Raw genomic sequence first — 13,273 nt, forward strand, 5'->3', positions numbered from 1 at the left:
TAATTCTGAATAATTTTAGATCTCCATGTGAAAACATTTTTAGAGACCCTCTCACTTCTAGAATTAATATAATAGGGCATGCATAAGTATGTATGTTTGCCTGTGGTGGTAGCACTTAAATATGTGTTTAACACAAAAAATGTGTGTAATATTTAAGGTACTGGTGATGATCTATATTGCTGCTGGGAGAAGCCATTAAAAACACTGATAATGTTTTATTTTCTAATTCCTTGATTAGACTTTAGGAAATATTTGTGACTGCAAGCTAGTTTTTTAACTCACAGTCTGAATCTTTAATTTTTTTCAATTACTTAAATAATCATGCAGGAACTGTCTCTGAAAAAAAGCAATATGTGCAAAAACTGAAATAACATTTTAAATAGGAAGGTATATACTGTTTTATCTCTTGGAAGAATCTAAGTAAACATTGAAGTCTGTAAGGGCTCCCTCTCTGAGAGCTCTTTTTGATTTTTACAAGCCTTGACCCTATGTTGTTGGTTCTGTGTCTGTCCTACCTCCACTTGTGGAAGTGTGGAGAGTCCTCATAAGTTCTTTGGGAGGAATGGAATGAAAGTGAATTGTACTTTCAGAACTGGAGTTTATTTCTCAGCAATTTAGCAATCCCACTCCATAACAACGAGAGGGAATTGTGGTGAAAACCAACTGGAAATAAAAAAGAAATAATTTTTCAGTTTCAAAGAATGATGAAAAACAATTGTCACAGTTGAAGGAAGTACTACTTCTAATCATACTACACAAGGTGAAAATAGAGATAACTCCAAACACTTGGACACTGGACATTGATGCTGGATAATCTAAAGATTACAAATTACTTAGATCTAGTCAGTGTTCACAGATCACAGTAGAATTTTTGGGAATATTTCTTCCACCATGCTGATGTGGATGGGTCAGAAAAAAATGGAGATTGGGCACAAGAAGAAAAGTCAGAATGGCCTGGTGGTCTCAACACTGCCCTTTGAGGAATCTCCAGAGTCAGGGTGGTGGGACAAGGAATGATGAGAGCCACAATCAGTGCAAAATCCTCTTCAATAGCCCTGCCTTGTGCTCCATTGTCTGCTGCTGCTTCTGCAATTAACTTTGGTTTTTCTACTGGTACTGATTCTCCACTAGCTCCCTTCAAATTAAAGAAATTATGACACTCAGTTGGACCTGAGATACAGGGATTGTTTGCTTAGCTATGTATGGGAGAGTGGATAAAGATAGTGCTGCAGGCAGTCTCACCCCTTGCAGCTGGACTAACCACCTAGGAGTGGAAGCAGCCTTGCCCAAAATAGATCCCAGCTGTGTCTGATAAGGATGGGAGCTATAAAGGAGTGGGTTAGCTGGCTGAGCTGCTTGGAGGAAGAAGGTGGGACTCAGAGTGGTGTGGGGCTGCCAGTGGGAAGTTCACAGAGAGAAGTCATTGAAGTTTTGCTGTAGGACTGATGCTTGCTGCCATCTTTGACATCAGTCATTTGAGCCCTCTGTCAGTCAGGGGAAAAGTTGAAGTTTTTATTGTAGGATAACAGACTGATAGTGTCAACCAGTTTGCATCCACCATCTGTTGGTGCTAAGAACCAATGCCAACAATTGATGCCCTGAGTGAGGGATGAGCACCAATAACTCTGTGCTGAGGTATTCACAGTTTGAAGAGGTATTGCTTTCTTGGGGCACTGCAAAGTATATTCATCCCCTAAAAAGAGGGTGGAAAAAGGTTCTTTTCTAAAGTATAAGTAACCAATAGTATTTGCTTATTTCTCTGACTTCTGGCTGAGAAGAAAGTACACACAAAAACCCACTGTTTTTAAAATAGCAATAACTATTGTTAAAGTTGTCCCATTTTAATGGATAATATTGTCTTGGATACTTTGCATGGTCTTTTCCAGAAAAGAGGGCCCTAATGGAATTTACCTACTCAGCAGTTTGGTCAGCTTGGAAGACTCATCTTTCAGATGCTTTCCACAGATCCAGCAAAACAAGTGTAAAGAAAAAATTATTTTTATCCTTTGTTCTTTTTTTCCCATTATACCCATTTTCCACAAGACCTAGATATTGTCCTCCATGATATTTTGAGTTCACTATGTTTATTCCTTGATTTTCAGTAGTTTCCTGTCTGGTACAGTGATGCATATTTTAGCCTTTATTAGGTTTTCAGCATCTATCCTTGGACACATCCCCAGTAGTTTCCTTTGTTGAAGTGTTCTCAGGTACTGAAAGAACTGACAGATCTCCTGCTGAACAAAAACAATGCCAGACAGCTGTTACTTAATGTGAAGGATTCCCCTCCTTTAAGAATCTCTTTGTTTCATTATAATCAGTACTTTAAAAATAATGTTTCTCTTTGGTCATGTAGATTTGACATGAATAGTATATAATAACACTATTTATTACAAGAACAAACACATATATGTTTTGCAATGCTTCCTAATCTTTCTGTTTAATCTCTGCTCATTTATATAAATACATATTTAAGGCTATGAGACATAAAAGTCTCAAAAATAAGGAAATTATCTAGGAAACACTATTGCACATGAGTAACCATCTTTATTTGGGTTGGTAAAATCTAAATCTACTGGAGTGACAAGTTATAAATATATGGATTTTACTATTAAATTCTACATTTTCATTATGTTTTTTGGATGCCTCTTATTTGTGATCACTTCTAAATTTTTTATTTCAGTGAAAGATAAATTATGAAAACCTAGTTAATATATTCAAACAAAGTGAGAGGCAGTACTTGGATAATTTAAAGGACTATAAGGATCCCTTTCATGCTGATGCCTTTTCTTTATTTCCTACTTTATATAAAGGAAGTTTTATAATAAATACTGTGTCAAATAACTAATATTTCAAACACTACACTTATTATTATTTTACATTATTTATACATAACCTTCACAACACTTATAAACCCATAAATACAAATGAATCAGTAGCTAGAAGTCCTAGCAGCTTGGAAACAAGTCTAGGAATCAATTGTTATTTTCAAGTAATATCACACTTTGATGCAGTCGGGTTTCTGGAAATTATCTACTCATTAGCATCCAGGTAAATTCAAAATTATTGTGGGGTGGGATCATCCTACAGGTATTTCTGAAAGAGGATCACTTTCATTTAGCTTAATTAGAAGCTTTCTTAAAACAACTGTCTTTACTGCTTCTGCTTTTAATTTGCCACCTCTAGTATCACTTAAATATTCTCAGTTTTTCATAGGATTTGTATAATTTATGAATATGAAGTATGCAGAATGAAGGAAACTGGTATGATTTTAAAGCCTTGTAGCTTTTACTGCATTTCACTTACTGTATAGCAATTTATAATTGTAAATCCTTGAAACCTTCTACAGCAGATGAACACAGATGCAAATATTTTTATTACCATTCAATGTTAGAGTGGAAGGAGGACTTCTTAGCCCTAAGCAAGGGAACTGAGTAGTTTGAGAAGGAGGTGAGGCCATCTCACTTATGAGATTTCTATGTCTAATGACTTATGACATGGGGAAGTTCAGGCTGGATGATCTATGGTCATCTGTGATATTTCTGTATGAATCATTTAACAAATTCTAGGTAAATAAAATCAATCACAAACTCGTAGGGAAAGTGCTCAGAAACAAGGTGTATGTGTAACCCTTCACTTTCACAAAATGACATAAAATGTTAGCCAGAAATGACAAAATACTAATGGCAGAGATGTTCTTTGGTTTCTGTTCATAATGATAGTTATTACCTCAAATTCCAAAGCTGCTTAGGTGCTGCCATCCTGAGTGAGGGGAGCAGCCCTCCTCATCCTGTGCTATTGTTCAGGGAATCAGCAGCCTGATGGAGGGACCAGCTGAGTGTCCCACTTGAGTTCATTTGGCTGAGCTCTCAGAGCACAGCTGAAACCTTTATGAGCTGCAGGCTAGCAAATCTGAAGCAATAGGACTTGACTAGTAACCCAGCCTAGTTAACAGAACTGCTTTGTTTCCCCTGGGAGGATTGTGAGGAGATGGGATAGATAAACTAGCCAAAGAAAAAAGGCATTCCCATTTAACCTCCCAGTGCTCATGAAATATGTGCTTTGTTTCCTGCATTTTTGATTTTTGGGTTTTTTTTCTCTCTGTTGTTATTTTTTTTTTTTTAATATGTTGAAAACCATTTGTATTAATTAAAAAAATCTTTTCAGTGTATTTTTTTACTGTAGTAACCTATTCTAACCACTTATTCTTTAAACTCAGGAAGTTTTAGGGGAACAATTTTTTTTCCTAACCACATCATTGGATTTTGTAGAAATGATGTAATAATTCACTCCTTTCCTAGTTAAGATATATATTCACATGAATTAAAAAAAAAAAAAAAAATCAAATTTTACTTGCTTTTAAAATGAAAACAAGCTGGTGCTTCCTTTCTATTTCCCTGTTTTGCTAAATTATAAATAGATAAAGGTCCAAAATAGAGAGCTGACTCATTTTCCATTCAAAATGTCAAAAACCTATCTGCAGTGTGAACCCATTGAAATTTTCCTAGTGAAATATAAAACATAAGCTCTGGTGCTAAGAATGTAGGAAGGGACATAATATATCAGAAAAGAGCTTTATGTCAAACTTAACTGTAGTATGACTACTCAAAAACTATAGGCTGTGCAGTCACTTATTTCCTGACTATGGATAGTGAAAGATTACCTATAATCCCTTAAAGGTTCAGATAAAAATGTTGAATGTTTGATAGGAAAGGCACATTTCTTAAGGCTTACTAATACTTGAGGAATGAAAAAGCACACTGAAAAACTGTCTTACTTGGATTTGGGTTTTAGCCAAAGCACAGAACTTTTCCTTCAAGCTTGATTAAACATTTACAAGCACCCCTTAAGATTTTAGAATTAAGCAGGGATAAAGTTTAAGTTCAACTGTTAATTTGGACAAGTGCATTTCACTCACAGTTGAAGCTGTTCCACAACATATTTACACTTTTAAATTGAAGTATCACTTCCAGATATCACATAGGGGGAACACTTGGGTTTGATAATTGACTCTGATCAGTGTTTCTGCATGACTGGTTGCTTTTTGAGAGCTTTAAATTTCAAGTGAAAAGTGCAATTAAAAACATTTAGCATCTGAGGTGTAGTCAGCATTACTATATTCTATTTCTTCTCAGCCACCCAAAATCAAAAACCCAAACCAAACACCACCAACAACAAAAAAACCAAATCCAACCAGGAACAACAAAAACCCCCAAGTGCACCACCATGAATGTTCTTCCTACCTTTATAATTCTGTTCAGACTTGAATAAAATTCGAAAAACTGACTGGACAAACCAAATTTGGTTTGGGATTGTGTTTTGCTGTGTGTGCATGTTTTCTTTTCCCCCACTGCTTATATATCCAACCTAAAAATTGATGCTTGTATATTTCTTTCTGCATCTATAAGGTTAGAAGAAATTTTACTACAGGCTACCAATGCAAGAAATGCTGATTTCACCACACCTCTCCCCCTGTTGAACATCAAGAGCAGTGATGGGTTCTGATCACACAAAAGCTGTTGTTTTTATCAGCATGAAAAATCTTGAGGTCTCAAATTCCTCTAGTTAAAAGAAAATAATAATTTTTAAAGATGTTTCCATGCTAAATATCTTATAGAGCTGTAAAATAATAGTTATTAATATGATCTTGATCTTAGGTTCATATTTAAACCATTATTTTAAGTTTTTTTCTTTGGTGCCTACAGGGTCATTTATGGATGTCTTTTTGGATATTACTGTGCAGACACTGAAGTCAGTTGTTTATGCAGAAGAACTTTTGTGGGGCTTAGGGAGGCCAGGAGAAAGAAATATTTAAGCAAAGAATTTTGGCCTTTTTGTTTCACATTGGTTGTCTCAAGTCTGCTTAGCTAAGGAAAGCCACATGCCTAGACATAGTATTAATCACCTAGACATCTTAGTCTTGGATATCAATTTGCATATTCAACCTTAATGTACTTGCAAGTCTAATTAAAAAGATACCTTGTGAAAAGCATGGAAATGTAATTAAATAAGTTAACCAAGTTTCATTTTTAACTAAATATGCTGCACTAAACAGAAAACCATGCACCATCAAATTTCAATGTATATAGTGAAGCCAGATAAGAGACACTGATATTTGTGGTTTGTTTTGTACATTTTGATCTTGCTGCTCAAATAACCTCTCTGTTCCTGGGAAACTTTTATTATTTAGCTTTGCTACAATGGTGCTTAAAGAAAGATGCATTTCATTTTGGCTTTGTGCAATCTGAAAATTGGAGTAATATGTATGATCGTGTCTGAGGCTGATATGATCAGATAAATGTGCTGTGAGAGCAGAAAGTGACAAATACAATTCTAAAATAATGGTTGCAATTGCAGTAAGTGACCCCAGGAGTTAAGTGTGGTGCCTTGGGAAGCTGTTCTGGACCAGGAAAGAAAACTCTAAAATTTTCTTATCCAAATAATTATTTGTGCTCAATCAATGTAGGAGCATGTGAAACTTTTATACAATTTAAATTGGTCTAATCCATAACAGCTGAGAAAATGGTCTTTTACTTTGCAATAAAAATTTCTAGGCAATCTGAATAATTGATGCATTTAAATCTCATTTTCAAAAAGAAATTAAATGAAAACTTAATTCATCTTTGCTTTCCATATATTTTAAGCTCTAAATACATTTGATTTTTCTCACACATTCCTAACTAAATTACTGGTACAATAATTATTGAAAAATATTAATATTGTATTTATAGTATCTCAGCACCCTATGTACAGGTCTTTATTGTATTTATTCTTGGTTCTGAGTTTGATTAAGAAAGGAAGGGCCTGCCCCACCTGTTACCTGTATTCTAGACCTTCTCACCCATCTGAATAACCTGAAATGCATTTGTGCTTCTTCAACACTCCTAGTCCATCTAAATACAACCAGTCAAGAGTTGTGGCATTAAACTGTTGTACCAAGTTTAACTTATTGATCTCTTCTTGTTGTTGTTCTTACCACAGCTAATTACACCTCATGTGATTTTGAGACTGACCTTTGTGGATGGAAGCCACTGAGCAAAGGTGATGCTGGCTGGAACATAAAGAAAGAACAGGCTCCCCTTGACAGAGAACTCCCTGGCACAGGTCATGCAAATAATATGGGGCATGGTGAGACTTCTTATGATATTTCTCCTTCTTTCTTGAAAACTCCTATTTGAAAATGGTCACAGACTGATAATAAAAACTGGTTAGAAATGGATGCCACACAGTATGTAAATAACACAGGTAATGTGTTACAGAAAGCCAATCTGTTGGATGCCCTTTTTCAGCTGTGATCTAGTTATTATGCCTTTGTAACCCTTATTTTTGGCTGGCACAATCAGTGTGGTATGAGACTTAATGCAGTTTTTTTGAGATACTGACCTTTGAACTGACAGCTGACTTTGTTTGTGTGTATCATAACCATTATTTGCCCAATATTCACATAGGGGCCATTCTTGAAAGCTTTATTTGGACAAATAGTTTTTTGTAGAGTGCAGTTAAATTAATCCATATTGTCTAGGAAAAATGGAGTGAGTATAATTTCCTTTAAAGAGTTGTCCTTCCTTCAGCCTATATTTGCCATACAATGCATTCAGCTGGAAAACCATTTTATTTCAGAAGAGGGCTGTTAAAAATATGTTTCAAAAGCGAAAATGTTATTGTAGCACACTCCATAAAAATAAAACTGCCAAGCATGTTTTTCATTGTCAAGTAATATTGACAATGTATGACAAAGTATTCTGTGACTTTAATTTTATTAAAATGTATCCTTCCAGTGGAGATAAGATTAAAAGCTGTGTTACAGTCCAGACCTCCTTTAATTTATAATTAATTAATTTGTATATTATCTGCAGCCAGACCTCCATGCTTCTCTTCCATGTTCATGTTAAAGAAATGGGACATGTTAAGTATTCCACCTCAAGCATTCAAAGCTATAGGAACTCCAGGATTAAAATTCAAACAGTAGTGGGTGAAGTACTTGTGTGCCTGCTACAGAATGATTCTAAATGAATATTTTCTCCACTGGTTCTTATATGATGAAGTGCACCAAAGCTGCTACTCACTTTTCTCAGCTGTTAGATATTTCATTTTATTGTCTCTGCAGAGTGGGACTGGATCTGCATGACTGTATTTTATGCAAACACTGCTGTGTTGCAGGTTCCAAACCCTCAAAGCTCCAGCAGGGTGTCTGATCTGCCTGTGTCTGTGTGCTGCAGAGATCTGCTGGAGAGATCTGAGGGGTAACCTGGGCAGAATGCAGGCTGCTGGCAGCCTAAGGATCATATTAAAATCACACATGTGGAGCTATGTGCTGCTTCACTGGAGCTGCTTTGATACTGAATTATTACAAGTTTGTTTCAGTGTGGCTGAGGCTGAAGCCTCAAGCAAATTTGGAGGTTGCTCTGTCTCACCTCTCAAGCCCAGTAATGTTGTATAAATTTGCTGAAAAGGTTTTTCTGAGGTGGTTTTGTACCAATCTGTCACTGTGCCTGCTACAGCCACGACTTCAGAATTAGATTCCAGAATCTGAGCAAGTCTTTGCCAACATTCAATCACCATCCTTCAGGCTGCAGCTTCCTTTTGGTACCACGGAGTGCCCATCTCTCTCCTCTCCTGGGGAGGGCAGTAGCAAATTTTGGTTAGTGAAGATCTTACCAAGGCTGCAGTAGAGCCTCAAATGAAAAGAGGTGCTCTGGAGTGTCCTTGCCTTGCAGAGAGGGGACTCCCTGATGCTGGGGGTGCAGCATTCCTGTGCCAGGGCTGCAGGGCTCCCCTCTCTGTGCCAGCCCTGCTGGAGCAGTGCCATTGTTCACCTGGGGCTGGAGCTCACCCTGGGCTTCCTTACCCACCCACGGGAATCAGGGCTGAGGAGTGGGGCTGCAGCAGCACAATAGCTGATTTTCCAGATGTAAGGCAATATGTGTAATATAAATGCTCAAAAGAGACTGAGCCTTTAGTGTTGTTTTGCACAGACTTCCATGAAAAAGTCTCAGTATTCAGCAAAGGCAGCACTGATGGCATTCAAAATATGCTGCTTTAGGGCCCCTTGAAAATGTTTATCCTTCCCTACCTTTGTCTGAAGCACATCTGCTGTAGTTCACATCCAAATGCAGTGCATTTGCCAGAGTTCAGATTAGATCTTTAATTAAGCTTTCATCCCCACTAGCACAGACAACAATGTCAAGTCTGTGGACCCCATGATAAAATATAGCTTGTTCCATTGGCTCCTGTGGTCTGCAGCATTGTTAGCATGCTTAAAAGTGGCTGGGCTTTGCTGGGACTGAATACTGTACCCTAAAGGAAATAATTTCTGGTTTAAATTCTGTTTGAAACATTATTTAAGCCAATTAAAATGTGTCCTTTAGGGATCTTGGCTGAGGTCTCTGTTGTTTGATCTCCAGGGTGCTCTGTGCTGCAGCTCCTCTGCTCTCCCCAGTCTGTGCAGATGGATGGGCAATGTGTGAGGTGATGGGTAATAGCTGTAGTGTTTTAAGGCTGGAGATCTTAAGGTTTTTGCTTGAAGAGAGCAGATAAAAAATACTTCCAGTGGATGTGCACAGTGAAGCTCTCAGAGAAGCAAATGTGAATTCCCTTTGAGGGGCTGTGTGGTCACTTCCCTGGGTTTAAGAGCCTGCAGGCACCATGCAGGGTATTCTTAGCAATGGCAGCACAAATAGCCTTATTTCCCTGTCCCTCTCTCCTTGTGTTTGGAACCAGTTGGGATAATTTTACAAGAGGGAAGAGCCAGGAGCAGTTAGCAATTCTGTTTTGTCTGCCATGTAGGCGTTACTTGTCACAGCCTGTTACAGCACCCTCCTCCTTATCCACAGACTGAACTGATGGCAAAGCAGTTTAGATTGTTTTAATTTCTGAATAAGTTTTATGTGTCTCATGAAGCATACAGGTACCTCTCTGAGGTAACTATTTGCCATTGGAGCATGACATACTCCTCACACTTTAAAATAAAATTTGTTTATAGGAGCATTCATTTACTTCAGTGGATCACATGAGAGGAGCACAGAGATGGCCACGTCTCACCTGGGAAGCCCTTTCCTTGTCAGGCTCACCCCTGGGCTCTCCTGCTGCCAGGTAACTGTTTGATATTAACTGTCCCCATCTTTGTGACCTATTCCTCACCTGATGCCAGCCTGGTATTCTTCATCCTCTAAGTGTTGCTGCTGAGGGCTCTGTTTCCATACCAGTGGAAGGAGTTAGAGACTAATTCTTTGGGAGAGGAGAGGAAAAAGCAATTTTTAATGTTTCACTGAAAAATGTTTATATCTGATTATTACTATTCTTTCCTAAGCACCCAGCAGGTGACTCAGATTGGAGAAAATGCTCCAGGTTTTTGTGGACTGTGGCAAAGGTATCTGGACAATGATAACAGGGCTCTATCAAGCAGCCACTCTGTCATCTGCAGACAGGACAGTCACACAACCAGGGTTCCTATAGGACACACTGTACACATCAGCTGTGTTGGTGTGACCAGAATTAGCTACCATGCTCCACACATGTATTAATTATAATTCATGGTTTGAGGAGGATGCTTTTTAAGCTGATCAATGCAATACTTGGGAGTTACTTTGAAATGTGTTCTTTTGTCAGATGTTTTGTGGCTCTGCAGAGGAATGCAAAAGCAACCAGCCAGGATAGTGGTTGATCTGAAGTACTAGAAAGGTACCAGGAAGAAATCAATTAGGATGGACAAAAAACAGAAAAATATTAGATGAGAAAGGAAAATACAGATAGTTGTAATTTTCAACAAAATCTGTGTTTTTAAAACGAAGCTTGAAGAAATATATTAATTATGAACACCAACTCTTCATTCACAGCTGTATTTTTATGTGTCCTTTTGGCAAGTGAATAAAACTAATAGACACAGTTCAGTTTTATAACTTTTTTTTTCTTTCTTTTTTTGTCTTTCCTGAGGCCTTATTTGTTTTCTACTCTTTTTCTATAACTTTTCAATGCTTATGCCATAGTGGGGAGAAGTTAAGTTGTGTAGTTATGATGTGGGTTTTTTTCTGACTCTGTAGAATCTCTTCTTATTTAAAAAGTCAGAGAGAAGAAAAGACATAGAAAATTTGGCAAAATAATTTAATTTTGTGGAAAAAGGAGTCATTAAAGGAATAAAGTAAAATAAAAATTTAGGCTGATTAATTTTTCTGGCTTATTGTGGAACAGAAACTTAATCCCAATTGAGAAAAAGTCAGAAAAGAGGAACTGCACTTAGAAATCCCAACAAGCAGCAGAAATTTATTCCAGCAGGGTCTGTGCTTCTCAGGTTATATCTCATCTAAGGGACCAGAAATAAGTGCTAGCTTAGCTAAGTCTGTTTTACTTGAAACTGCAGCTCACTTGGACTGCACACATCAGTGAGGTACCAGATCTCAGCTGGATCTCAGTTGCATCTTGCAGCCCCTGAGACAATTCAAGAGCACTGCCTTGCAGTCTCACAGTTCTTAATCTTCACATGACATTTTAGTGTCATAAAGCATCAGAAATAAAACAGGTGCAGGATAAACTCAAGCAGAGTGCTGCTGCAGGGATCTCAGGAGGCCTGAGCCATCCCACTGGAGCCCTGAATGCTGCATTGCTCCTGGGACACCCAGCAGCCTTTGTACTCACAGCATTTGTTCAGACAGCTCCATCTCTGTTCTGTTGCCTTTGATACTGAATAGGTAAGCACCTTTCAGATTCAGATTAATTTATCTTAGAAACCCTTAAGGCAAACTGGGCACCACTGATATGTGAATCAATGAATTATTCTGGTAAGATCTATTGCAGAGTTTGGTCTGCACTCAAAATAAACACAGATGCAGTGGGGATGCACATATTTTTCTCTACTTCAAAGTCAGAAAAGAAACAAGTTTTATTATAAGTATGCATGTATTGAATGAATTTAAAATTCTTAGATCCAACAACAGCTAGAGCAAGTTCTTACCGAACTGTTTGTGTCTGTCAGGAGGGTGTTTTAGAGGACTGGAAGCCTGGCTTCCTGCCACATATCCCTGCAGACTTTTATTTCTGGGAAAGAGCAACGTGTAGGGGCTGCTCATTAGGATGTGTTATGTTCTCTGCCTATTAATGTGAGATGATGCCCTCTGTTGGATGTCCCACTGAGAGGATAAAAGGATCCACACAAAGAGATCTATGTTTGTTATTAGCTTTACAAGTTCTTTAGCTCCAGTTGTTAAAAAAAAAATAAAGGAGTTGAAGGGTAACAGATTTATATTGTTCCTTTCTGGTTAATTGAAGCTTAGAAGTAACTTCTTTCTGCAGTTCCTTGTAGCTGGGTCTTTTTGTAGATGTAAGTTAAGAAACATCTCAAGGTTTTGGAGCTGTAGAAGCAAATTTCTAGCCCCAGCTCTCAGTTTATGGCTCTTTAATGGACACAATAGTCATTGTACAGTAGAACATGTAGACATAAAGAAGAAAGGTAATAGTATTTCTTACTTAATGAAAGCATAAATTTGTTTGAAAAGCTGTTTGAAAGACAAAAGCCATCTAAGTTGTTGAGAGGGTAATTCTTTGAACAGCTTGTTTTGGAAAGTGTATACCTGCTGCTTTCTATTCCTTCAGCTTTTTGCTGGGGGAGTGAGTTACATGAAAGTATTTCAATTTATTAGTAAGTATCAAGATTATTTTATATAAGACATGATTTTAATGAGTGGTGGTGAAATTAAATGTTGAGAGACTGAGTCTACCAGACCTGAAGCCAGATGATATTAAAAGGCAGCAGTGTGTTTTAACAGGAATATTTCTGCACAGCTGATCCAGCTCTTGTTTTACCTTCATGAAGAGTCAAGTATTATCAATATCAAGGCTTTTGCAGGGAAGAAAAGACACTGCAGGTGAAAAAAACTTTAGTCTTTATCTATGTGGAGAAGCAGGAAGGACTCAGGGGGAAAGAAAAAATTAGCCTTTGAAAATCTTATTTCTTTCCCTCAGTTCTCAGCTGAATTTTTCCCTAGGTATTATTAAAAAAAAAAAATAAAAATGGAATGTATCAGACTTTGTATTGCAGGGGAGTGAACTGAGATTCTCTCTGTTTTCTGTTCTTTTCTGCCTCACAAGCAGCCTCATCCACATCCAGTCTTTTTCTTTTCCTCCCATGTGTTGGTCAATCTGCTTGTTTCAGGAGATGAAGATATTATTTTAAAAATCTGTCTTTAGATCATATTCATTTATGTTGATTGTGGAAATAAAAGATCATAAGGTTTCTTTCATATGAGAATCTCAGTGATTGCACTTGTGAGATTAACATGCCTAT

At 37.4% G+C, this 13,273-nt stretch overlaps 1 protein-coding gene across 1 annotated transcript in view; it reads left to right on the top strand.

The window, feature by feature from the left end:
- Window positions 1-13,273, top strand: part of MALRD1 (MAM and LDL receptor class A domain containing 1) — a 230,720-nt gene that overhangs the window by 27,673 nt on the left and 189,774 nt on the right. The window contains 2 exon segments of the mRNA XM_056482973.1: window positions 6,979-7,125; window positions 9,980-10,089. Of these exon segments, the coding sequence (XP_056338948.1) occupies window positions 6,979-7,125; window positions 9,980-10,089 (257 nt within the window).

The sequence above is a fragment of the Oenanthe melanoleuca genome, chromosome 2, assembly GCF_029582105.1.
Source record: "Oenanthe melanoleuca isolate GR-GAL-2019-014 chromosome 2, OMel1.0, whole genome shotgun sequence".
NCBI classification, from domain to species: Eukaryota; Metazoa; Chordata; class Aves; order Passeriformes; family Muscicapidae; genus Oenanthe; species Oenanthe melanoleuca.